The sequence below is a fragment of the Hypanus sabinus genome, chromosome 1, assembly GCF_030144855.1.
Source record: "Hypanus sabinus isolate sHypSab1 chromosome 1, sHypSab1.hap1, whole genome shotgun sequence".
Classification (NCBI taxonomy): Eukaryota; Metazoa; Chordata; class Chondrichthyes; order Myliobatiformes; family Dasyatidae; genus Hypanus; species Hypanus sabinus.
The window spans coordinates 107,835,738-107,862,178 of record NC_082706.1 but is presented as its reverse complement, the minus strand read 5'-3'; the positions used below and the strand labels follow the sequence as shown (position 1 = coordinate 107,862,178).

Sequence of the window (26,441 nt, the reverse complement as noted above, 5' to 3'; positions counted from 1 at the left end):
GGATTAGTCTGATGAACAATGGATAGCAGGACAGCTCAGTCTTGGTGAATGAACATCCAGTGCCATATGGGAAACACTTTTGTCCATCTTTAGCAAAGGAAACTAGCTGACACAAACCAATTGACACAACAAGCTTCAGGCAAATTCTATTAAAATACTACAGAAAATGAAATCTAAGCAAAGTGAGCCAAAGTTCAAGCCCGCTGCAGCTTGCTTGAAAGTAATCATTTGTAGAGAAATTCTTAGAGGTAATTGAGAAATCTATAGTTCCACTTCTACTTAACAATGTCCTTTATCCTAAAAATGAAAGTTATGCTGACACCTGTGAGCAAAATGGCCACATTAATATTAAACCAAAAGCTTGAGCTTTTCTTGGGGAAAAATGCACACAATCCTCAGAATTGAAAGTTTAATGAAAAGACATGCTCTGCAGTTCTGCCATCCAGATGATATTGCAGCTGTCTTTTTTTTAAACTGTTATTTTTAGTGATAATTGCAGATGGCTGTGAGCTCTAGTCTCCATGTCGCATTCCCCCCCCCACTTCTTTGAAATCATTGAGGCCCTCTGTTTCTTCCCCATGCTCAAGTGAAAAAGTGGTTATGGGCAGCTTCTCCTGTTGGATATTGGAACAATATGCCCTACCATTTTAGTGTAGTTGGCTCTTAGTTTCTTCTGTAGCGCTTAAATCCCCTGCAGTGAGTTGGGCTTCGAGAAGAGAGACAGCAGATCAGGGGCTCCTCTCTGGTGAAACCCAAGCCTAGGGGCACCATGTCTGACAGCTTTTGGCATCAAAAAATATTGAGTTTGAAAAATGTTATTACTTTAATTATGAAATAAACTAGTGATGTAAATTAAGATATTGTTTTCTGGTGCAAAAGGTTCAAAACCCTGGGGGCAGGAATTGAAAAGAGAATGGGCTTGGTGAAGAAAAATGAGATCAAAGGATTCCTTGTGCTAATGATCTTTTCATGTCATTTGCTGAGTGTTGCTGGAATTACCAATGCAAACTGGTATGATGCCAGTTGTAATCTGGATATCCTCCAGTTAATTATCTTGCTGTATTTTTATTTTTGAAGTTACTGAAATCCCACTCATTCTCTTATTACAGTCTACCAAGAAAAAGCCTAAGACTGCAGAGGCTGACACTTCAAGTGAGCTTGCCAAGAGGAGTAAAGAGATGTTCAGGAAGGAGGTGAGTTCAGTTTTCTCCTTCCTGTCCGTTGTCCCCACTTCTCATCCATCTCCACTTCCCATATTTCCTTGTAGTCTACCATGCTTACTATCAGAAAAAAGCAATTCAATTGTTGTTTTATGCAAAACATTCAGAAGTGTTTCTGTCAAGTCTCTTGTTAGATTTTGCTGCATATAAAATAAGCCCCAATAACCCTCTTTAAATGCAGGATAAGCCACTTACCTAAATGGAGTGTGTTGAATGTGGTTTGCGTGAAAAAGTACCGCATTGCTTTAATGACAGCAACTCGTGTATAACTGATTGGATGCAAAACAATACCTATGAACTTTGAAGTACCTATGAACAATACTTCACATACCTATGAAGTATTATTTGAGTGCACAATAAATATATTTTACATCTTCCCTTTCTGTGTATTTTTTCCTGTAGCACAGCACAGGTGAAGCTATAGAAGTTAGTAGTAGGCAGAGTCATGGGGAGTTGGAACTGGGCAGAGTTGGAAGATAGGTGAACTGTGGAACAAGTTACTTGGAAAGTGTGTGTGTTTGTATATACACATATAAAAACAGATCAATGTGTTTCTAAAGAAAGAGAATTAATGGAGAGAGTGAAAAGTTTGGCATAATTTTGAGTAAATAGGTTTCATTTCTGTAAAGCAAACCAATTATTTAGACTTCATGGTATGAAGAGAAAAATTCCATACTTCCTTTTAATAAGTAACTCATTTCCTGAATTGTAAATAAGCCGTTAGTTTAGAAGTTTTCCTCCTTCATACTGTTTTCCTGAAAATAATCCCAGCTTTCAAGTATGGCCATTGCATCAAAATGCACCCTACTTCCAGTGAATATGCTGGCCGCACATAACCCAAGTTCCCAGCAGCATGATCCATTCCTCTATTCTCTCATGTAAATGCCCTTCCAAAGATGACCCAATTTTTCATGGGTATTCCAACATCATCTCCCCCATCCTGGCCATTGGATGAACTTACTGTTTCTTCATATACGTGCCTTCCTACAAAAAAGATAACTGTGGGTGTTGTATTTCGCCCTTTAAATGTGATGTTCAGCTATTTTCAACACTGTTAAATTGTGCGGCACTGTTGTTAGGGATTTCCAGAACATCGGCCCAATGACAATGAAAATACAACCAAGACTAGGTCAGAATAATGTTCAATTTAGAGTAAAAATTGCAAATGCATTTGTATTTCTACTTGGTCAATGTCATGGATTTGGAAAATGCTTAATAGGCCCTGTTGGTTGCTGTACTGCATCTGTACTTGCAACTGCCATGGTGAGGGGGACAGTTGGGTGCCTTACATTAGCAGGTGACAATCTGATTAGCACCTTTCATTGCATAAAATTCTCTTTTTTTTTCTTTATTAAAAGACCTCACGCCACCCAGTAAGGCAATTTTTCTTAGACCCTTTGACTGACAAGTCTGCCAGGACAGCATTCAATGATGGTAGTCGGTGAGGGTATGGTGGCAGGATTGGGGGATACAGTGGATTCTGCTTAATTGGGGCCAGTACATTTTGGCCCAGTGAAGCGGCTGCCTCAATTAGCTGAAGTATCATGGAAATGGTTTTTAAAAAAGAATATACTGTTTAACTGAGTAACAAATTATGTATTTAGATGAAATACAGAACAAATTAGAATACTACCAATACTACTGCAGTACTATAAAACTGTGTATTAGTTACTAATAGTTACCAACCGAGGAATTCAAGTTTCAAGGTACATTTATTATCACAGTATGTATGCAGTATACAGCTCTGAGATTAGTCTTCTCCAGTCAATCATGAAACATCAACTCTCCCCCCATGCGCAAAAACAAATACCACAAGTGGCAACAAGAACATCAAGCCTTTTCCCCATGCAGAAAAAAAATCATGCAAATGGCACCGAACATCAAAAGCCCACCCCTACGCCAAAAACAAAGCAAACTGCATAAACGGCAACCAGAAGGGACAGACAAAAACACAGAATACAAAAACATAAATCTGAAGGAGTCCAAGACAACTGCTAAGTGCAATCTATAAATCACACACCCAGATCTTTGGTTCCAACCCCTGACAGCATCGAGGGAGAGAGACCATTTGAATGCAAGGGCCTTCCTTTGAGAGCAGCGAGTGAGAGACTGTCGCACACAGAGACCTTCCTCCGGCAGCAGCAAATAAGAGGCTGGTAGACAGCCCTGAGCATTCACTCACCTTCCACAGTCACCTCAATATTTCAGTCTTCCTTGATGCTTCAGTTGGTGAGAAATGGAGTCAGTCATGGGCTTGTGCCCTGCTCTAGACTGCCATGTTCTTTTGATTGATTATAAATGAGCAAAATCAGTGCAAGCACCTGGTGCGGATTTTTTAAAATTGGGTTCTTTTGGGTTTCTTGCTTTGAGGCTGCCTGTAAGCAGACAAATCTCAAGGTTGTATAATTTATAAGTTCTTTTATCAAATGCATTTTGAATCTTTGAAATAGTACTGTTAAATAAATCGTATGTTCATTAACTTATTTGCTGTTTTTGAGGTTTAGTGTGTAAGTCAGCTAACGTAGTTAATTTCTTCCAACAGAAACGGCAACAAGATCTCATTTATAGACTGCCATTGACACAGTTAGACATCCAAAAGTGTTCATAAAGATGTTACCAAATAAAATTTGACACCAAGTCACAAAGGACAGAGCCCATAAACTTGGTCGTGGGATTTTAGGAAAATATTTTAAGAAAGTCAGTTCTGTTGGAGTAGATATCCTGGAGTTTAGTTGACCCTATCTTCATAATTTAATCATTAAAACTCTTAATGAGCTTTGGTTAATCTGTGATCTGCAACTTTCAAGGCCAGTATATTAGAGTCGTGGAGAAATTCAGCACAGAAACGGGTCTTTCTGCCCACCCAGTCTGTCCTGAGCTATTTAAACTGCCTACTCCCCTCGGCCTGCACCGGGCCCACAGCCCTCCATACCCTAACATCCATGTACCTAATCAAACTTCACTTAAACATTGAAATCGAGCTCGCATGCACCACTTGCACTGCTAGCTCTTTCTACACTCTCACCACCCACTGAATGAAGAAGATTCCCCTCATGTTCCCCTTAAATATTCTACCATTCACCCTTAACATTCACATGACCTCTCGTTGCAGTCCAACCAAACATCAGTGCAAAAAGCCTGCTTTCATTTACTTAATCTATACCCCTCATAATTGTGTATACTTTGGTCCTACTACTGAAGTTCAACAACTTGCACTTGTCTCCATTAAAATCCAAGCTATGATAGTCTTCTTCACAGTCTGCTACACCCCCAATCTTGGTGACATCTGCAAAGTTGCTGATCCAAATAACCACATTATCATCTAGATTGTTGATATAGATGACAAACAACAGTGGACCCCAGTATTGATCCCTGTGGCATTCCACTAGTCACAGGACTTCAGTCAGGGAGACAACCATTTACTGCCACTCTCTGTCTTCTCTCACAAAGCCAATGTCTAATACAATTTACTACCTCATCTTGAGTGCTGAGTGACTGAACCTTCTTAATGAACCTCCCATATGGCACCTTGTCAAATCCTTGCTCATGTCTATATATCTCATGTCAACATACACTGCCTTATCTTCATCACCTTTCCTGGTTACTTTCTCAAAAAACTCCTAAAGATTGTTTAGACCAGGCATGGGCAAACTACGGCCCAGGGGCCATATGCGGCCCGTTAAGCTTTTTAATCCGGCCCGCAGAACTTGATGAAATTATATTAATAAACCTTGTTAACGTTTTTTCCCCGCAATTCTGGCGTTTTCCCAATAGATGACGCACTCTATATACATTGACCTTTGTTGAGGTGCAGCGCATTACTCCACATTTGCGCTTTACTCTTTGACCTCTCACCCCTTCTGTAAAGATGAGTGGAGCTAAGAAAAGAAAAGTGGATAGAGAATGTCGGGTGTTTAATACGGAGTGGACAACTAAATATCTTTTTACCGAACACCGATCAACTGCTGAATGCCTGATATGCCAAGAGACTGGCGGTTTTTAAAGAATATAATATCAGCCGTCACTTTGCCACAAAGCATGCCAACTATGCTAGCAACCAGTCAACGAAAGAACGGGAAGCTAATGCTCAGAGGTTGGCAGCTAATTTACAGGCTCAACAAAATTTTTTTCACCGTCAATTATGGAGAAGGACAGGACTGGACCTAGAGTTGAGATTTTTGATTGGAGAAAGGCTAACTTTGAGGGGATGCGAAGGGATTTAGAGAGAGTGGATTGGGTCAAGTTGTTTTATGGGAAGGATGTAATAGAGAAATGGAGGTCATTTAAGGGTGAAATTATGAGGGTACAGAATCTTTATGTTCCTGTTAGGGTGAAAGGAAAGGTTAAAGGTTTGAGAGCACCATGGTTTTCAAGGGATATTAGAAATTTGGTTCAGAAAAAGAGGGATGTCTACAATAGATATAGGCAGCATGGAGTAAAGGAATTGCTCGAGGAATATAAAGAATGTAAAAGGAATCTTAAGAAAGAGATTAGAAAAGCTAAAAGAAGATACGAGGTTGGTTTGGCAAATAAGGTGAAAGTAAATCCAAAAGGTTTCTACAGTTATATTAAAAGCAAGAGGATAGTGAGGGATAAAATTGGCCCCTTAGAGAATCAGAGTGGTCAGCTATGTGTGGAACCGAAGGAGATGGGAGAGATTTTGAATGATTTCTTCTCTTCGGTATTCACTAAGGAGAAGGATATTGAATTGTCTAAGGTGTGGGAAACAAGTAAGGAAGTTATGGAACCTATAACAATTAAAGAGGTGGAAGTACTGGCGCTTTTAAGAAATTTAAAAGTGGATAAATCTCCGGGTCCTGACAGGATATTCCCCAGGACTTTGAGGGAAGTTTGTGTAGAAATAGCAGGAGCTCTGACGGAGATCTTTAATATGTCATTAGAAACGGGGATTGTGCCGGAGGATTGGCGTATTGCTCATGTGGTTCCATTGTTTAAAAAGGGTTCTAGAAGGAAGCCTAGCAATTATAGACCTGTCAGTTTGACATCAGTGGTGGGTAAATTAATGGAAAGTATTCTTAGAGATAGTATTTATAATTATCTGGATAGACGGGATCTGATTAGAAGTAGCCAGCATGGATTTGTGCGTGGAAGGTCATGTTTGACAAACCTTATTGAATTTTTTGAAGAAGTTACGAGGAATGTTGACGAGGGTAAGGCAGTGGATGTAGTCTATATGGACTTCAGCAAAGCCTTTGACAAAGTTCCACATGGAAGGTTAGTTAAGAAGGTTCAGTCGTTAGGTATTAATGCTGGAGTAATAAAATGGATTCAACACTGGCTAGATGGGAGATGCCAGAGAGTAGTGGTGGATAATTGTTTATCGGGATGGAGGCCGGTGACTAGCAGGGTGCCTCAGGGATCTGTTTTGGGCCCAATGTTGTTTGTAATATACATAAATGATCTGGATGATGGGGTGGTAAATTGGATTAGTAAGTATGCCGATGATACTAAGGTAGGAGGTGTTGTGGATAATGAGGTGGATTTTCAAAGCTTGCAGGGAGATTTATGCCGGTTAGAAGAATGGGCTGAACGTTGGCAGATGGAGTTTAATGCTGAGAAGTGTGAGGTTCTACATTTTGGCAGGAATAATCCAAATAGAACATACAGAGTAAATGGTAGGGCATTGAGGAATGCAGAGGAACAGAGAGATCTAGGAATAACTGTGCATAGTTCCCTGAAAGTGGAGTCTCATGTAGAAAGGGTGGTGAAGAGGGCTTTTGGAACGCTGGCCTTTATAAATCAAAGCATTGAGTACAGAAGTTGGGATGTAATGCTAAAGTTGTACAAGGCATTGGTAAGGCCAAATTTGGAATATTGTGTGCAATTCTGGTCACCGAATTATAGGAAAGATATCAATAAATTAGAGAGAGTGCAGAGACGATTTACTAGGATGTTACCTGGGTTTCAGCAATTAAGTTACAGAGAAAGGTTGAACAAGTTAGGTCTCTATTCATTGGAGCGTAGAAGGTTGAGGGAGGATTTGATCGAGGTATTTAAAATTTTGAGAGGGATAGATAGAGTTGACGTGAACAGGCTTTTTCCATTGAGAGTAGGGGAGATTCAAACTAGAGGACATGATTTGAGAGTTAGGGGGCAGAAGTTTAAGGGAAACACGAGGGGGTATTTCTTTACTCAAAGAGTGATAGCTGTGTGGAATGAGCTTCCTGTAGAAGTAGTAGAGGCCAGTTCAGTTGTGTCATTTAAGGTAAAATTGGATAGGTATATGGACAGGAAAGGAGTGGAGGGTTATGGGCTGAGTGCGGGTAGGTGGGACTAGGTGAGATTAAGGGTTCGGCACGGACTAGGAGGGCCAAGATGGCCTGTTTCCGTGCTGTGATTTGTTATATGGTTATATGGTTAAACTGCCATTCATGAGTCAAGTACCAAGGCGAGTTTTATGCTGTCATTCAAATTAGCAAAGGCCAGCAAGCCTCTGTCTGAAGGCAAGTTTTTAAAAGAGTGTATGGTGGAGACAGCAGGTGTATTGTGTCCGGAGAGCAAAGACAAATTTGAAAAAATCAGTTTATCACGCAGTACAGTGACTCGCCGTGTGGAACTGATAGATGAAGATATAACCAGCGACTTAAGTAAAAAGGCAGAGTCGTTCACGTTATATTCATTAGCACAGGATGAAAGCAACGATGTAAAAGACACTGCTCAGCTCCTCATTTTTATCCGAGGAATTAACAATACTTTTGAAATAACGGAGGAGTTTTTGACAATGGAGTCTCTGAAAGGAAAAATACGGGGAGAGGACTTGTATGACCGGGTGTCTGCTGTCATCAAAAATATGAAGCTCCCTTGGAGTAAACTTATCAATGTCACCACAGATGGATCTCCTAATTTGACGGGGAAAAATGTCGGCCTGCTGAGGAGAATACAGAATAAAGTGAAAGATGAAAATCCTGACCAGGATGTTATTTTCCTTCACTGCATCATCCACCAGGAATCTCTATGTCATTCGGTATTACAACTGAATCATGTTGTGAATCCTGTCGTAAAACTTGTCAACTTTATACGTGCAAGGGGACGAGCACCGTCAGTTCATCACATTCCTGGAGGATCACCAGGACCTACTTTATCACTCCCGTGTCTGCTGATTAAGTTTGGGCAAAGTGTTTCAATGAATATGGGAGCTCAAAGAGATCGGTGCATTTTTGGAGTTACTGAGGAAGGCCGGCGAATTTTTGGAGTTACTGAGGAAAGCTGGCTTTATGACTTTGCGTTTGCTGTGGATATATTTTCACACATGAATGAACTGAATGTGAAGCTACAGGGGAAGGATCAGTTTGTGCATGACATGTACACAAACGTGAAAGCCTTTAAATCCAAGCTGGCTTTTTTCTCCAGGCAAATTTTGAATAAGTTATTCACTCATTTTCCCACACTAGCCAAGCTGGAAGAGGCCGGCGCAAATGTGAAAAAATACAGCGAGTCACTGGAGGCGCTGCACAGAGAATTCTGCCGTCGCTTTTCTGATTTTGAAAAAATTGACAAGTCACTTCAGTTGGTGGCCTGTTCCCTGTCACAAGATCCTGAAACAGCACCAGAGGAGCTACAGCTGGAACTGATCGACCTTCAGTCTGACCCCATCTTAAAAGAGAAGTTCAACTCTCTTAAACTGAATGACTTTTATGCTTCACTTGGTAAAGAGGTGTTTCCAAACCTCCGGAGGACGGCACAGAAGATGCTGGCGTTGTCCGGCTCAACCTATTTGTGTGAACAGGCGTTCAGCGTCATGAACATCAACAAAGCCAGCCACAGATCCAAGTTAACTGACCAACACCTCAGATCCATCCTGAGAATCGCCACAACAAAACTAAATCCGGACTTTGATGCGCTGGCTAAAAAGGGAGACCAACAACACTGTTCCCACTGAAATTAAAAATAAGTTTCTTTGTTGTGTTATGTAAAAAATGCATTTGAAAATATTTTTTTCAATAAGCCTTACATGTTACATGTCATTTCTGTTAAGTGATGGACATGAGTAGTGTGCAGGTGCACATACGTTCTCAAAATAAAAAATGCGCTCCAGATCAAATAACGCGCTCTGCATACTGGCGCGCTGTCACTGTTCTGTCATTGTGCTGGTTGTTGTTGAGTTTTGGCACAAGGGACAATTAAGTAAGAAGGAGCAGGACAAGTAGACCTGCATCTCCTACCGTTTTTGAAATAAAGACAGTCAGGAGGAGAGTGGTGATGACAATATCTTGAAGGATAACAGAATTTTCAGTGCTTTAAAATAATAACTGTTACTATTAAAAAAAGCTGTATTTTATTCATTTAATTTTCAGTGTTTTAAAAGTCATTTCAATAAATAGCTAAATACCATGGGACTTCAAAGACAGATATTTTGTTGTAATGCATTTGTTCATTTTCAATTGAAATTAAAGCACATGTTTTCTACATATCCCATGATATTTTATTTTCTCTTATGAGGTGTATTACCAAAACACTCCGTCCATCTGCTCCTGCTCCGGCCCCCCCGTCAAATTTTAGAACCCTTTGTGGCCCACAAGTCAAAAAGTTTGCCCACCCCTGGTTTAGACCTACAATGCACAAAGCAATGCTGACTATCTTTAATCAGTTCGCATCTATCCAAATACTCATACATCCAGTCCCTTAAAGTACCTTTCAGAAACTTTCCCACTACTGACATCGGGCTAATCGGTCTATAATTTCCTAGTTTATTTTTAGAACCTTTCTTAAACAGCAGAACAACATCAGCTATCTGGCACCTCACCTGTTACTAAGGTTGATTTAAATATCTCTGTTAGGGTACCAGAAGTTTAAGCACTTGCTTTCCGCAGGGTCTGGGGGAACACCTTGTCAGGCCCTGGGGATTTATCCACCCTAATTTGCCTCAAGACAGCAAACACCTCCTTCTGTAATCTGTATAGGGTCCATGAAGTTGATGTGGTTTTGCCTCTCTGCTATAAACTCTGTGTCCGTCTCCTGAGTAAATACCGGTGCAAAAATATACTTAAGATCTCCTCCCATCTCTTTTGGCTCCATGCATGGATTACCATTTTGATCTTTTAAGGACTAATTTTGTCCCTTGCAATCCCTTTGCTCTTAACGTATCTGTAAAATCCCCTAAGGTTCTCCTTCACCTTGTCTGCCAAGGCAACCTCATGCCTTCATTTAGCCTTCGTAAGTGTTCTTTTGCATTCCTTGTACTCCATTTCCACCTCATTTATTCCTACCTGTAATGCACCTCCTTTTTTTTCTTAACCAGGGCCTCAATGTCTCTTGAAAACCAAGGTTCCCTAAACCTGTTATCTTTACCTTTTATTCTGAAAAGCTTTATACTCCAAAATTTCACTTTTGAAGGCCTCCCACTTACTAAGTATACCTTTACCAGAAAGCAGCCTGCCTCAATCCACACTTGCCAGATCATTTTTTGATCTCCAATTTAGAATCTCAACCTAAGGACCATTTCCCATATAAATCTAAGGTCTTCCTTATTTGTGCCAACTATAACTTGGTCTGTAGCCTTTTATGCCTTAGCAACTTAAGTGCCTGTCCAGATACTACTAAAATATTGAGAGAGATTTTGTCTCTATTGTCCAGAATATGTTCCTTTTATATCCTCTCTGGACCACTTACTCTGTCCTCACTCCCATGCCATTGGGTCATAGTTAATTCATCTATGTGGAGAAGTTTACTACAGCGCAACTTAAATGTGCCCCTCATAATATTTCTACATCAGGTGTCTTGTCAACCTTTTCTGCTTCAAGGATAATGAGCGTAACCTGTCCAATCTCATAACTGAGACACCCAACCCATCACAAACATCCTGGTGAATCTTCTCTCCACTCATGTCCATAAGTCACATTCTTTGTGCACTGTGGCAACCAAAAGTGCACGCAGTGTTCCAGGTGTGGCCTCAGAGTCAGAGTGTCAATGTCATATGCACAAATACGTATGCCAGCATCATATAAACAACATCCACCAGAAAAATGGGAATTAAATGTAAAATATCCACAATTTTTGACAAGAAAACTCAATTAGAACAAATAAGTCTATCTAAGTGCAAAGTGTTCAAAATGTTGCTAAACTGTAGTGATTAGGTTTCTGCCAATTGGCTCAGGAATTTACCAGTATTGCCACTTTCGGGGATCTTTGGGCTTATATACAGAAGTCCAGTTGTTGCTCATATCTCCTTAGGATCCTATTATTCACTGTGACTTTCCAAAATGGGATCAGGTTGAACTAGCCAATTGGATACAAGTTGGCTTAGTGGAAGGAGACAAACTGTGGCAGTAGGGTATTATTTTTCCGGACTGGAGTCCTTTGACCAGTGATGTATCAGCTGGGATATTGTACTTTAGTCCCATTTTACCTGTTTCCTTCTTTCCAGATCTCCCAGTTCATTGTTCTGTGCCTGAATCCTTACCGGAAACCTGACTGTAAAATAGGAAGAATTGTAGCAACAGAGGACTTCAAGCATCTGGCTCGTAAGGTAAAGACATAGCAAGTGTTTTTCCCCTGATTTGTGACATCAATTTTCTGAGCCTTAGCTGGAAACCCATATGTCACGTAGGCCTAGCTGGTAATGGTACTGAGATGCTCTGACAGTGAGACTTGCTGAGTCAACTGACCTAACCTGTGTTGTAAATAAACTACAGGTGCCCTTGCCAACTTTTAAATTGGGACAACAAAGGGAATGTACTTATGCACAAGACCACTAGGGGAGGTTTGGCTGGGACAAAAAGTGAGAATTTTTCCAGTCCACTGACCCTTGGCATGCCCTCACTGCCACTGCTTCATACCCCTTATGTTCCACAAACCCTCTTCTTCTCTCCCGAACATGACCACCCCTGGTTTTCTCTCCCTTTTCTACTCATCCTCTTCCCATCAATTCTCCCACCACATTGGCCCCACTCCTCCCTCAGTCCCCCTCTCCTCTCAAATGCCCTGCCCTTGAATCTCCTGACCTCTCACTTTGCTCTCTCTCGTGCAGTTGACTCATGGTGTCATGAACAAGGAGCTGAAACAATGCAAGAATCCTGAGGATCTGGAATGCAATGAAAATGTGAAGCATAAAACCAAGGAATATATCAAGAAGTACATGCAGAAATTTGGCGCAGTTTACAAGCCTAAAGAAGAACCGGATGTTGACTGAATAATAAATCCTACCGTCTCCCCCCTTCCCACAGGCCTGTCCCGCCCTTGAGCAAAAACTATGTGGATCTATAACTAGCTTCTCAATCTCCTCATAACTATCTGTATTATACTGTTTTAATGCATATGTGAATATATTGAGAAAGCAATGAAACCACTTCTAGTTAACTTTACCCCATTCACTTTGATAAGTACATTTTGAGGGGGATAGGTTGTGGGAATGTGGTGGATTCATTATTCTCTTTCTTTTACTATGTAAATACTATAATATTGGTTAGATATCAACTCAGTCTGACTGTATATCATCGACAGTCAGCAAAAAAAACTCATACTTTAAAAAAGAATCATTTTACTGTATTAAATTTTTACGGACTTTTTTATGTAAAGAAAATGTTTAAAAATACTTTTTGCTTACAATTTAATGTCTGCAAAAAGAATTGTGACAATAAGTGTTTTGGAAAAAAGTTTTAAAACTGTTTTTGTTTTTTTAAAAAAAACTTGTGCAAAATGATCTGTGACTAGTACTGACTTAAAGGTTGCTGTTTTTTTTCGTTTGGATAGCAGACGGTGGTGTTAATTCACTAAGTAATGAAAAACTTTAGTGTCTGGTTAAACAAAATGAATTTTAATTGGGATCACCCTTTCTCTTCGCATCCACTTTCAAAAACTTCAGTGAAAATCCAGGCCAGGAAAGTTGAGGCTCCTCCCTCCCACCCCTCTCCCTCACCCTACCTCTGGTTTGGAGTTGGCGAGGAGCTTGTTGGTGTTGACGAGTATACGTTTGATTGGAGTTGAGAAATGACAAACGCTTCAGCAGGCTTCTGGCTATCAGTGACCATCTTGTGCACCCACCTTCCTTTCCCCTCCCATCTCCCATCTTCAGCCAGAAAGAGATTGTGTGAGAACAGGATTATTGCCCTTCATCATGCCACCCTACAATTAAATAGGCTGTCGGCACTGACAATCCAGCTTCGCACATATGAACGGTCTCTCGAGGCAGCATCCAAGCAGCCATATTGGGACGCAAGGAACCTTCTGTAAATCAGAATGATTTTTGGAAGGGTGGTGGAAACAGGCAAGAAGGTACCATCAAATTTTATTTTAAGAAGGCCCAATTTACCTGGCTTGCTCCCAAAATATGTGCGTGGTCATTGTTTTGAGCACTACAGTTAGTGTTGGCATAACTAAATTAGCCAGTTTTCCCCCTCCCCTACCGCAACCAACCTCAGAGGTTACCACTTCCAGATTAAGTGGACTGAGCTTTGAACTCTTGTGGGAGCCGTAACAGATTTGTTGCTCATTCATAGCCTCCACTGTCCCAATTGACAGTAATGGATTTATAATGAGTAGCTGAGCCTTAGTACCCATCACTGTTCCCCTAACTGCAACAGTTTTAATTTCAGTCCAACATCCATTAGCCTCAACCATATGTAGCGTGAGCCAATACGCTATTTAAAAGAAATGTTTGATTTACCTAGGATTTTTAATTATTAATTAAATTTAAAAACCCTGACTGAGGAATGGTGAGGGTAGCAGAATAGATACACGAATTATCTAGTAGCTGGTAGTAAAAGCTTGAAGAAAATCTCCAGTTTGAAAATCAATTTGATTCTGTACTATAGACAATGATTTTTTTTAATACAACAGTTCCCCAAGTATTTCTGAAATGGTTAAGCAGCTAGGACAAACAGTCTTGCAAAAAGACATGCTGACACCCAAGAAGGACTGCTGCTAAATGTTCTTTCTCACTCTCTGACTTTCTGGGAAATGGTTTCAGTGGGTGCTCTCTGCTAAAGTGGCTTGTGCGTTTGTAATTTTTACAATTTGCAGAGATTTCACTTGGTGCTAGGAGCTGGAAATTTGCAGGGATGAATGTCGTGTATTTTTAAAAGTTAAAAAAAATATACATTGTTTGAAATCTGATTTGGAGTCTTCCTTTTAAAATAGTCAATTAGAGTTTTTTTTTAATTATTTAAGGTTAAGGTCAGACTCCTGTAATGTGAAGTGGCTCTTGGAAGAGGTAAGATGCCTGTGTGAGGTTATGTGTGGAACTAGCATAATTATGAAGGAAGCGGTGGACCGCAGAGGTCATATTAGGGACACTTGAAAGGGTTTGACTGGAAAGATAAGGTTAAATGCTCCTCTCGTACAATAAGCCACTAGTTTATTAAATTTAATGCTCAGCAACTCACTTGAAAGTAAACAATTTTGCACAGACTTACTCATGAGTCATTGTATTATCTTCATGTTATGCATGTTTTATGTGGCTGACGTACAATTCTGTTTTATCTGTATTCTCTATTCCCTTTATTATTACTTATACTTGCTGTGTACTTTATCTAGGTACTCTAGTTAGCGCTCTCCCTGTTTTTCCCACGCTTTCTTGCCGAGCCTTTGCCTTCCCTCCATGCTTTCTCTTTCCATCTCTCATCCCCTACCCCATATCTTTACTCTCTTCCCTGAGTGTTCATTCTGTTCACTTATCTTTTGCTTGATCTCACCTTATGTTTTCTTGCTCTTGCACACTTTCTCACATGTTCTTTCCCTCACCAGCTCCCCACTCATTCCAGTGCTCCTGGTTATGCCCATAATCCATTGTGCCTGTCCTTGTGCTTGATCCATTCCTACGCTTTCCTTCCTGTAGCAGGAGGGTGAAAATACAATGAAGAGCAGTTTGGCCAAAGACCAGACAACTTTGTCTGACAGTGTAGCCACATACCACAAAAGATAACATTTTCAAAAAGTATTTTTGCTTCTTCATTCTGAATTTCAATAATTTATTGCAAACTTCCTTCTTGTTCTTCCACCTTGCAAAAAATGGGTTAATTACCCAGTCTGGAATTTCCAGATTGTTCAAATCCTTGAATCGATTCTGAAAATCCTTCTTCAGTGACTGCAGGCGTCAGCAGTACTCTTGCGAATCACAGTCTGAAAGAGAGTGCCATACTTTCCATGCAGGGAAACTATGAGAACATTCTTCTCCCAATGTTTTGCTTGTATATTTCCAATTTTCTGATAAAAGTGGACACTGCACTTGTTGGCTGGACAAAATTGAAATTCTCACCCTGCAGTTTCATATTTAGAATGTTCATTTTGTCATACAGATCGGCTAGGTATGCCACATCTCCACATAAAAGTTCAATCTTGTTTCCCAAGCTCTTGTCAATTTTAAGCAACAATTCAACCACAGTGTCAAAAAGATCAAAGAAATGTTAAGCAGCAGCCCCTTAACAAGCAACAAACTTGTGTATGAAGAAGCAAGCGTTCAACTCTTCATTGTTATCTCGCTGTAACAGGTGAAATATAATTTAATGGATGAGCTTTCCTTTTGTTAATAGATAATAGAAGAATCATGCTTTTAAAAAAAGTCAATGGCTGATGTTTTTGGCTGCAAGATGTTGATGGTGTATTACACAATGGATTGCAGACTTGGAATGTCTTTTTTTAAAATGTGCCACGAGACCAGCATGGTCTCTCATATATGGTGCTCTATCTGTTACACAAGACATCTTGTTCCTAATCAGAATATTTTTATCCTCGATGTACATTTTGAGTTTGTCATATATTGATAATTGGCTTTAGCTTTTTACAAAAGAGAAGTTTATGAAAACTTTTCTATTTTTGATAAATTGTACATATGCCATTAGGAATGCCTTGTCGTCTTGCACAGTTGACTCATCAATTTTGAGAACAATGGTGAGCACTTCTGTTACAGCAGCCATTATTAATGCAGTTTCACCTATTGCCTGGCATTTCTCTCTTCCCAAACCCCACCTTTCAAATCTACTTCTCAGCTTTTTCTCTCCAGTCCTACCAAAGGGTTTTGGCCTGAAACGTCAACTGTACTCTTTTAATAGATTCTGCCTGGCCTACTGAGTTCCTCCGGCATTTTGTGTGTGTGTGTTGCAAACATTATTAATTTTTCACCAATTTTGAGATTTTCCACACTTTGCTATCAATTTGGAAATGCAATGAGACCACTATCAAAGTCATTTTTAGCTTGCTTGGTAAATGACTCAAGTCTGCAACACTTCTCAAATGCTTCTTTCATCTTCTGAAACTGAGTACAGTAAAACAATAAGTAGCCTTTTCAGTGTGTCTTTTACAGAAGTGTTCCTACAATGTTAATGGTTTCATGGCTTCATTAGACAGTACGGTATTACAAGTAAGACACATGGGGTAAGACACATGCTGATCTGACAGGAGTGGAATAAACCATACTCCAGGTATGTAACATTGTATTGATGTAGTTTGTTTCTTAGCAGGATTAAAATTCAAGGCTTCACTGCCTTCAGACTCACAGAGATTGCGCCATGCGAGTTTATCCATCGTTAAAGGGGCTAAATTAAAATTAGAAATTAACACAAACTGCAAGTGTCCATCAAATATTGACAACTGAAGCAAGCTGACCTGGTCAGTCAGGTCTCATCCCTCGTTTGGGTGCCGCTCACCATGCTCCCCCCCCACCCCACCCAAGAATCTTGAATACCCCCTAATGCCCCGTAACCACCCTTTGGGGGTGCAATATCACCCCCATAGGAAATTACTGCAGTAGATTTTAGAAATAATAACTTGCACACTTCAACTCGCACTCCCCTAAAACTCTTTGCTGACCTTCCAATCCCTTGCCTGTCAGATTCCTGTAGAGCCCTCTCCCCAGAAACCCCATGCTCAATCTCCCACCCCTCCTTCACTGCCACTCCCTCTCTCCATTGCGCATTCTCCCACCACATCCCCTTGCCTGCTGCCTCATCTGCTTCCACACTGGTTTTGACCCTCACACACTATTTGCCCCTGCACCCCCAACTCACACTTTGTAGCCCTTCTCTCTATCTTGCATGGCCATCACCTCTGTTCCTCACGCTATCTCCAAATCACATGTTCCATCATTGTCACACAGCTTGGAAATTGCCCTTCAGCCCAACTTGTCCATGCTTACTCTTGCCAGTGAGCTAGTCCCATCTGCACAGAAATGGCACAGAGCCCTCTAAACCTTTCCTATCCCTGTATTTATGTGGATGGCTTTTAAATGTTGCTAATGTGCCGTTCTCAACCACAGTTTCTGGCAGTTCATTCCAAATATGCATCACCCTTTGAAAGATAAAGCTGTCCCTGATGATCCTTTTAAATCTCTCTCACTTCTGATCTTGTTTTTAGCAACCTCCTCCCTGGTGAAAAGACTGTACTTTCACACAAAATGCTGGAGGTGGCCAACATCATTGGCATTGAATAAACTGTTGACATTTCAGGCTGAGACCCTTCATCACCCTTCAGGACTGGGATGATAGGCGGAAGAAGCCAGAGGTGGCATCTACTTCTTGTATTTATGTACCTTCTATGTCTATGTCCTTTATGATCTTGTATATTTCTATCAGGTCACCCCGCAACCTCCTACATTCCTCCTACAACTCCTAGTCTACGCAGCCTGTCCTTGTTACATGGACTTCCAAGTCCAGGTAACAATCTGGTAAATCTTTCCTAGTTTAATAATGTCTTCCCTTCAACAAGGTGACCAAAACCGTACACAATACTCCCAAATATGGCCTCACCAGCATTTTGTATAACTAATATAACATTTTGTTTCCTATACTCACTGCCCTGACTGGTGACAACAAGTATGCCAAATGCTCCCAGTGATGTTTGTTTTTCCACACTTGCTCTCCAGCTTGGTTCCCTCCTAGTTTACTCCCTCTTCCCTTTGCTCACCACCTCATCACCAATGCCCCCTTGTCTCACCGATGCAATTGCCTGTAGCTTCTATATCTGCTTTCTCATTCCTTTTCTCACACTTCCAGTTACTTGCCCCCACATTCCCTTCATTATCCATCTCACCTCTTTCCCCACCCGTTTAGTTACTTATCCCAAACATAGCATTCCCTTGTTGCCTGTCGCTTGTTGCCTGTGCCCCATAAGGCAGTCCCTTGTAACTAGGTTCATTCATTAATCACACAATGACCTCATTAACCTCAGCATCCCCTCTTTCCCTTTTCTTCATTCTCTTCCTCCTCACCACAGCCTTCATCTCTCTCCTTCCTTACCCAAGTTCCCTGCTTGTCCATCACCTCTTTCTTGACCCCATTTCCTCTCACTTCCCTCTTTGTCCATCTGTTGATCCTTTCTACCCATTGCCCCTCTCTGTTTCTCATTCACACTGCCACATTCTCTCTTGTGCTCTTCTATAACTGCCACCGATGCACATTTTAAATCCACGATTTTGGATCTCCGAGGAGGAGGAGGAGTTGAAAGAATAGCTCTTGCAAAGTGAGTGGTTAGAGGCGTTTAGAGAGATGTGAACTAAAACACTGTCAAATGGAACTAAGTTGGTGGACAACATGGTCTGTGTGGTGGCTAAAGGGCGTCTTCATTCTGGATTACTCTATGATTCTAAGTGGGATGGAGAAAGCTATGGAGTCTGTTGGATTGTGGTGGATGTCTGTTGCTGGCCTCTCCTGAGAAAAAGATGGAAAGGTCCAGAACAGGAAGGGGGGGAGTCAGAGACCATGTGAAGGTGAGAGCAGGGTAGTAATTGACAGCAAAAGTAATGGTATTTTTAGATTGCACGTGAGTGGCAATACAGTAAGAAGTGTATCAGAGGTTAAAGTATATCAGAGTGTCCTAGAGCTGAAACAAGGACTGTTCCATGTATCCCATGAAAAGGTGGATGTAGCTCGGGCTCATGAATATTCTCCTTTGATTGGGAGAAACTGAGAATTGAAAAGATTGCTCAACACAAATTCAAGTTCAATCAGGTGAAGGAGTGTTTCCTAGTTCCACTGATGTGTCTTCAACTTGAAAGGTGAGTCTTTTGTTTTAGCACAGATGCTGCCTGATATGTTTTCGATACTTTTCTGTTTTTTTTGCAGATTTTTCAAGAGTAGAGTTCCTGATTTCCACAGCAGTTGATGTGTTCTAAGTGTCTCTGTTTCCATGCTGGATGGCCTCCCTCAACTTTTAAGATTATTGTCTTGGTCTGAATTTAGAGTAAATGTTTTACTTTTTTATCACTTCAAATGCCTTGAGGAGATCTCTCATTAATCTTCTGAACATTGGGAAGTGCAATGGTTGGTGCAACTTCATTTCTAAATGGACTTTACATTTCAGCCATGATCAAGACAGTGTACTTCTCAACAAAGAACAAGTGACGTTTTATCAAAACCTGCTGTGGGTTGCTAACTCGTGATTGGATTTCTGCTGAATTCCTTACAGTAAATGTAATTGTGTTTTGGAAAGCAGATAAGTTGTGTAAGGGGTGGGGGGAGCTTGTGGCACAAGAATCAGATGACTTCCTTTTTATGGATCTACTTATTTCTGGAGTGCTGGATCATGGATTGCCCCCCAAATCTTTTACGGTAGTTATGAATTTAATCCACATTTCAGCAAGTCTCCTTTCTATCGGTCACTCCAAACTCTGTAGCTGTATACTCTGAATGTGGATTCCATTCCCTGTTCCTCTCATCTGTGATGATCAAAGTTAAAAAGAATGGAGCAGCTGCCTCTGCATCTGCGGCTTAATCACATGCAGACATCGCAAACCAAAATCCAGGATTAATTCCAGCCGACTTACTAGCATTCGAGATGGCGTTGGAGGCTGGAGAAATGTGGTGGGGGAGGGGTGGACAAAGATGAGAGGGAGGGATGCCAAATATAAGGGCCTGTCATTTTTTAATCTGCTGCTTCTATTTAAATTCTTTCTCTCAAACACTTTTTAGATTGGTTCCATGTCTTTTTCTTTCCAACAGATTAATTCTAAACAAGATACAAGGTCATGGGTACCAATGGACAACCACCTTCATATCTTCCACTCTGGCTATATTCTCTATGGGTTAAGTCAAGGGTAAGTTTTTAAGCCCCATTTATTTTTATTTAATCCCACTGATGACTGTTGGAAATAATAATTAATAAGCCATTACTCAGTAAATTTGTAACTGAGAGGTGTGATGAGTAACTTGAAGATAGATTTAAGGTAACAGGCAATCTCATGATTGCTGGGAATAATAACTAACAGGCCATTAGTTGGAAAACTTTTAACAGTAACTTTTAACAGTAACTTGGAATATCATGTTCAGGTTGCCTCATTATACGAAGAATGTGGAAGCTTTAGAGTGGGTTATTTACCAGGATGCTGCCTGAATTGAAAAGCACATTTTATAAGGAAAAGTTGAGCCAACGGGAACTTTTCTCTTTGGAGCGAAGGAGGATGGTAAATGTGCAAGATGATAAGAGACATAGGTGGACTGCCGGTGCCTTTATGTTCCCAGGGTGAAAATAACTAATACCTGAGGGCATAATTTTAAGATGATTGGAGGAAACTATCAGGGGAATGTCAGAGGTAAGTTTTTGTGGAGTGCATTGCCAGGGTGGTTGTAGAGCCAGATACATTAGGGATGCATTATTAATTAAGAGATTCTTAGATAAGTATATGGATGAAAGAAAAATGGAGGGCAATGTGGGAGGGCAGCATTAACATTGATCTTGGAGTAAATTAAAAGATCAGCACAACATTGTGGGCCGAAAGCCCTGTACTGTGACTGTTCTATGGAGTGATTGGCAAATTGAAGACAAATTTAAGACAACAGGCAAAATAATAAGCAGGTGGGTGAGGACAATTTCTCAGAATGTTCTGATCTGCAGTGCTATGTTCCAAAAGGAAAGGGATTGGTACCAACCAGGAAATCCTTTAAACAAGCCTGCACATGCACAACTTGGCAATTAGATATCTGAATCTGAGAGCATTTTTGATGGTTTTGTTCTATTTGGTAACACTGGGCAGCATTTTTTTTTAAAGCATTGCTTCCCCAGAAATTTATTTCGGTTATGATAGCCCAGTTAAAGCAGAACACAAATATAATTTCAGACTATGTGTATCACATAAGAATTTGGAGAAACAAGAAATTAACTTTTATTGAATATAATGCATTTAATTGTATAACACTGCTGACACTTACCGATAGTTTAACTAAGCTAAAAATGTTTTGTTGATGTTTTTCATTTGTACTTAGTGTCTGAGGCTTCTCACTCAAGTGTCCAACAATAATCAGTCAGCGTGGATGGATTCCAGTTGCCCTGATACCGTTTATCCATGACCACACTAACCTGGTGAAGCCTTTCACCATGTTCATCACTGACAGTGCCAAGATTTGCAGGGAAGATGTCTAAATGGGAGCACAGAAAATAAATGTTTGGTGACATGTTGCACTTCATGATTTTGTATGCTTGAAGCATGTTGTCGACCAGCTGCAGGTAGTTTGGTGCTCTATAGTTGCCAAGAAAATTTTCAATAACATCCTTGAATGCATTCCATGCGATTTTCTCTGGTCCCACTAGAAGGTCTTCAGATTGCTTGTCATTGATGACCTATTTGATTAGTGGACCAACAAAAATACCTTCCTTAATCTTGATATCAGTTATTTGGGAAACATCTGTCTCAAATATCAAAATCTTTCATGGAAATTTTTGTTCCTTGTGACAGCAGATTCCATTCTTGCAGTCTAGAACCCAGTAATTCTGCTTTTGCCTCTGACAAACCCAAGTCTCTGACCAGGTTATTTAACTCAGAGTGAGTTATCAGATGAGGCTCACTCAACGTAAAAAGTTCAAAATCTGTAAGTGCTGTTTTCCATTCCTGGCTTGTGCATCATGGCATCTCTGTCTACCTCTTCTAGATTCCATGTCTCTAATGGCATTGGTACTGGAAGACTATCGTGATATGGCATAGGTCTCATGGCTGAAGGGAGTTTGGTGTATTCAACGGATTTCTTGTTTTTAGCAGAGAAACCAGGCACATTGGTGAGACAGATATAACAATCTTGTCACATGATCCTCTGCTCTCGCCATGTCATCAGGACACCAGACGGCATTGACATCCAAGTACCTCTGAGCTAAGCTCTAAGATCAACAGCGCATGTTGTGTGACAAATGTGTGGAACCCCAGGCTTTGTCTTGGTTGACAAATTTACACCCAAAGTAGAGCTCATAGGCTTTCTTAATAAGAAGACTCATGCCCCATCTTTGAGATTTAAGCATATACTTGCCACAGATATAACGAAGAATTGTGGCTGTTCCAACATTAGCAAGACATTTTGCTGTCACAAATATTCCTGAAAATACATGCCTGGACAAGGTAGAAAACTTTTCTGCTTACGTTGTGGGCAACCTTTTAATTGATCTGAATTATGAATTACAATAACAAAAATGGGTGATTTTTTTCTAAAAAATGGTACGTGATAAGGAAATACAATGATTTTCATGATCAGCTGACTAAAATCAATAAAATACATCCAGAAGTATTCAGAAGCAAAATCTTTGTTGTCCAGTGTAATCTCTTCCCATAGGAGAGTTCAGAAGAGAGCATCTGTCAGAAGTCCAGTATTTGGTTTGCATAAGACTTGGGCTGCCCATTGGTGTGGACTGGTTTCATTTAGGACCTTAATCTGAGGGTCATGATCTGAGAGTGGTGTTAGATTTAATTAGATTAACGTCACAGTGAAATTGAGATCACAGAGATTCTGACCACAGAGGTAGCTTCGCGGTTAGTGTAACAATAGTATAATGCCAGCGAACCAGGTTCATTTCCACCACCGTCTCTAAAGAATTAATACATTCTCCCCATAACCACAGGGGTTTCCTCCAGATGTTCTGGTTTCCTCACACATCCCAAAGACGAATAGGTTAATTATTCACATGAATGTAATAATAAGCAGAAGGGATTCTGCAGTTGCTGGAAATCCAGAGAAACAAACACAAAATTCCAGAGAAACTCAGCAGGTCAGGCAACATCAATGGAGAGGCATGAACAGAATGGTCAACATATCAGGCTGAGACCCTTCATCAGGCAATAAAACGTACAGCAGCAAGCACAAAACAAACTGAATGGAGCAAGATTTATAGTGCAATTTGAGATGGTTTAAGAAGAAATGACAATAACGGAAGCATTGGAATTACAGGTTCCAGAATGTAGCAGCACCAGAACGTGAAAGAGGTTGCTGGTTCCAAAGTCTGAAAGCAGTGGCGAAGAAACTCTTCCTGTGTCTGGTCCTTCCTGCAGATTCAAAGGGTTTTGTGGAGACAGCCTTGGTAATATTTTCCACTCACCACCACCTTCACCTGTGCAATAAATACTGATTTTGACTGTAATGACCAGATAACTTTAAAAATCTATAAATCAGTAAAAGGATTGGAAGCTGCAAATCAGAGAGTTTGCAGACCACTATGTTTCCCCAATGCTCAAAATACTTAAAGATGTTCAGTGGCCTGTGATTAAAATTTAACCCATGGCATACTTGAACTGTGAGTGTTATAAAGGGTGGAGGAAGATTTATTCTATCTAACTCATCCTGGAGTTTTGTTAAGATGGAACAAGGAACCATTGTCTGGAAACAGACACTTTTGGTGTGCTAAGAGAGTGCTGTGGGAAGTACCAATGACGAGTTGGAAGTCATGTTAAGAAGAATATTGAAATTAGGATATCCTTCTTTTTAAGAAATCATTACGATAGTTTTCTCTCTTTAAGAGATGTTAAAAACCATTCTCCATGTTCCACAGCTACAGCTGAAGCGACCTGTGTTTCTAAACCCATCCAGCTGGTCAGCACCATCCTTGGCAGCCTCAGGCTTTAGAAAGATGAATCAATGAACAATCTGCTGGAGGAACACAGCAGGTCAAGCACCATCCATGAATAGAAAAGAATTGCCAAGATTTTAGGTCAAACCCTGCATCAGGACTGAGAGTGGGAGATGGCCAGTGCTGACAGAAATATGGAGTAATGACAGCGGGCAGTAAGGATTGATGGATTGAGGAGGGGTATAAGATGACAGCATGTTGCGCTGGGGATGGGTTGAATTTGGGAGACACTGGTGGGTAGGTGATAGATGGAGGCAGACGAAAAGAAAAAAGTATTCAGAGGCTGATTGAGCAAACTGATTGGAGGGAAACAGGAATATTCAGGCTATCATGCTGAAAAGTGAAGGAGCTGACACGAAACCATTAGAGAAGAGGTGACAGAATATGAAGGCACCTTCACAAACCCCACAGCCCCTGATGACCCCATGATCTCTGTCTGTGAGGTCAATGGAAGAGCGTCCTTCAGGAGGGTGAATTCCAGTACAGATGGAAAGCATTTGGCACAGACAGCATATCTGGCTGTGTACAAAAGACCTATGCTAATCAGTAGCTGGAGAGCTTATGGACACTTGAACCTCTCACTTCAGCAGCCTGAGGTACCCACCTGCTTCAAGCAAGCATCAATCATACTGATGACTAGCCCGAACGTGGTAACCTGCCTCAATGACTATCGCCCAGTAGCACTGACATCCACTGTGATGAAGTGATTTAAGAGATTAGTCATGAAGCATATCAACTCCTGCGTGAGGAGTAACCTGGATCTGCTCCAATTTGCCTACCAACACAACAGGTGGACAGCAGGCACCATTTTATTGGCTCTTCATCTGCTCTGGAACACCTGGACAATGAAGATGCATGCATCAGGATGCTTGCAGACCCCAGTCGGTATGGATTGGCAATACCATCTCCATTAGCACATGTGAACCACGGAGGCTATGTACAGCTGCTTTATTCATTCTTACTTGTGACTGAGGCCTAGTACAGCTCCAATGTCATATTTAACTTTGCTGCCACTGTTGGCCGAATCAAATGTGGTAACAAATTGGCATATAGGAAGAAGATTGAAAGCCTGGCTGAATGGGGCGCATCAACAAGCTCTCACTCAGCATCAGCAAAGCCAAAGAGCTAATTATCAACTACAAGAGGAAGAAGCCAAAGGTCCATGAGCCAGTCTTCATCAGAGGATTGGAGGCGGAGAGAGTCAGTAACATTAAATTCCTGGGCGTTAACATATCTGAGAATCTGCCCTGGGACCAGCAAGTAAGTGTCATCACAAAGAAGGCACAACAGTACCTCTACTTCCCTAGAAGCTTGTAAAGATTCTTCTTGTCACCAAACTTTGACAAACTTCTATAGATGCATGGTGTAGAGTATTTTAACTGGTTGTATCAGTGCCTGGTAAGGAAACAGTAATGCCCAGGAAATGAAAAGGCTACAGAAAGTTGTGGATACAACCACTCCACCAAAGGAAAACCCCTCCCCACCATTGAGCAAATTTACAAGGAGCACTGTCACAAGGAAGCAGCATCCATCATCAAAGAGTTCCACCACCCAGGCCATACTCTCTTCTCGCTACTACCATTTGGCAGGAGATTGGCCTTAGGTCCCACAGTACCAGGTTCAAGAGCAGTTATTACCCCAGAACAATTAGGCTCCCGAACCAGCATGGATAACTTCAAATTACCATTTCTCTGAACATATCCTGCAACCTACAGACTCACTTTCAATGTCTCCTTACAACTCATGTTCTCAGTATTATTCTTATTTGTTCATTTTGCCTTCCTTTGCTTATTCGCTATTTGTTTATGCAAAGTTCTTCATAAAATTTGATTGCATTTACTTCCTGTAAATCCCACAAGAAAATTAATCTGAAGGTAGTATATGGTAACATATAGATATTGATAAGAAATTTACTTTGAACTTTGAGGAGAATGGCAGATGGAACCAAAGACAAATAGTGAAGAACTGTTGATGAACTGAGTGTGTAGTAGGTGATGTGATCAGAAAGGGGAGGAGGATGAGGGCTGTGTGGCAAGTGGAGTCAGTGGAGATTGAGATAGGAATGGGGAATCAGGAATGTGATGGGTTTTAGTATCACAGTGCCCCCTGTGCTATGCAGAAGCCTGATGAAGCCAGTAGCCAGATGGGGTCCAATTGGAAATGTTGAATCTGAGGTGAAGGCTGCAGTCAGCCACATCCATATCAGACATGAGCTGGAGCCATGATAACCCACCCCACATACCCACAGCAACAGCCCCCCCCCCCACCATGCCTGGTGTGGCAACTGTTCTGCCCATGACTGCAAGAGTTATGGACACAGCTCAGCACATCACAGAAACCAGCCTTCCCTCTATGGACTCTCTACACTTTTTACTGTCTCAGGAAAGGCCACAAAACCATTAGAGATAAGAGCAGAATTAGGCTCTGCCATTCCATCATGGCTGATTTATTATT

The 26,441-nt window shown here is 40.9% G+C and overlaps 1 protein-coding gene and 1 long non-coding RNA gene across 4 annotated transcripts in view; both read left to right on the top strand.

Moving 5' to 3' along the window:
• The window catches only part of setd2 (SET domain containing 2, histone lysine methyltransferase), a 114,260-nt gene extending 99,675 nt beyond the window's left edge, over nucleotides 1–14,585 (top strand). For all 3 annotated transcript variants that reach the window (XM_059973967.1, XM_059973961.1, XM_059973972.1), the window contains 3 exons: nucleotides 1,110–1,193; nucleotides 11,605–11,706; nucleotides 12,208–14,585. In XM_059973967.1, coding sequence (XP_059829950.1) covers nucleotides 1,110–1,193; nucleotides 11,605–11,706; nucleotides 12,208–12,369 — 348 coding nt within the window. In that variant the 3' untranslated portion in view covers nucleotides 12,370–14,585. The remainder of the gene's footprint in view (nucleotides 1–1,109; nucleotides 1,194–11,604; nucleotides 11,707–12,207) is intronic.
• A 4,368-nt stretch (nucleotides 14,586–18,953) lies between these two features.
• Nucleotides 18,954–22,704, top strand: LOC132396404 (uncharacterized). Its single transcript, XR_009512973.1, has 3 exons — nucleotides 18,954–19,164; nucleotides 20,108–20,202; nucleotides 21,368–22,704. It is a non-coding gene; the product is annotated as an uncharacterized LOC132396404 (long non-coding RNA).
• Nucleotides 22,705–26,441: the final 3,737 nt, after the last annotated feature.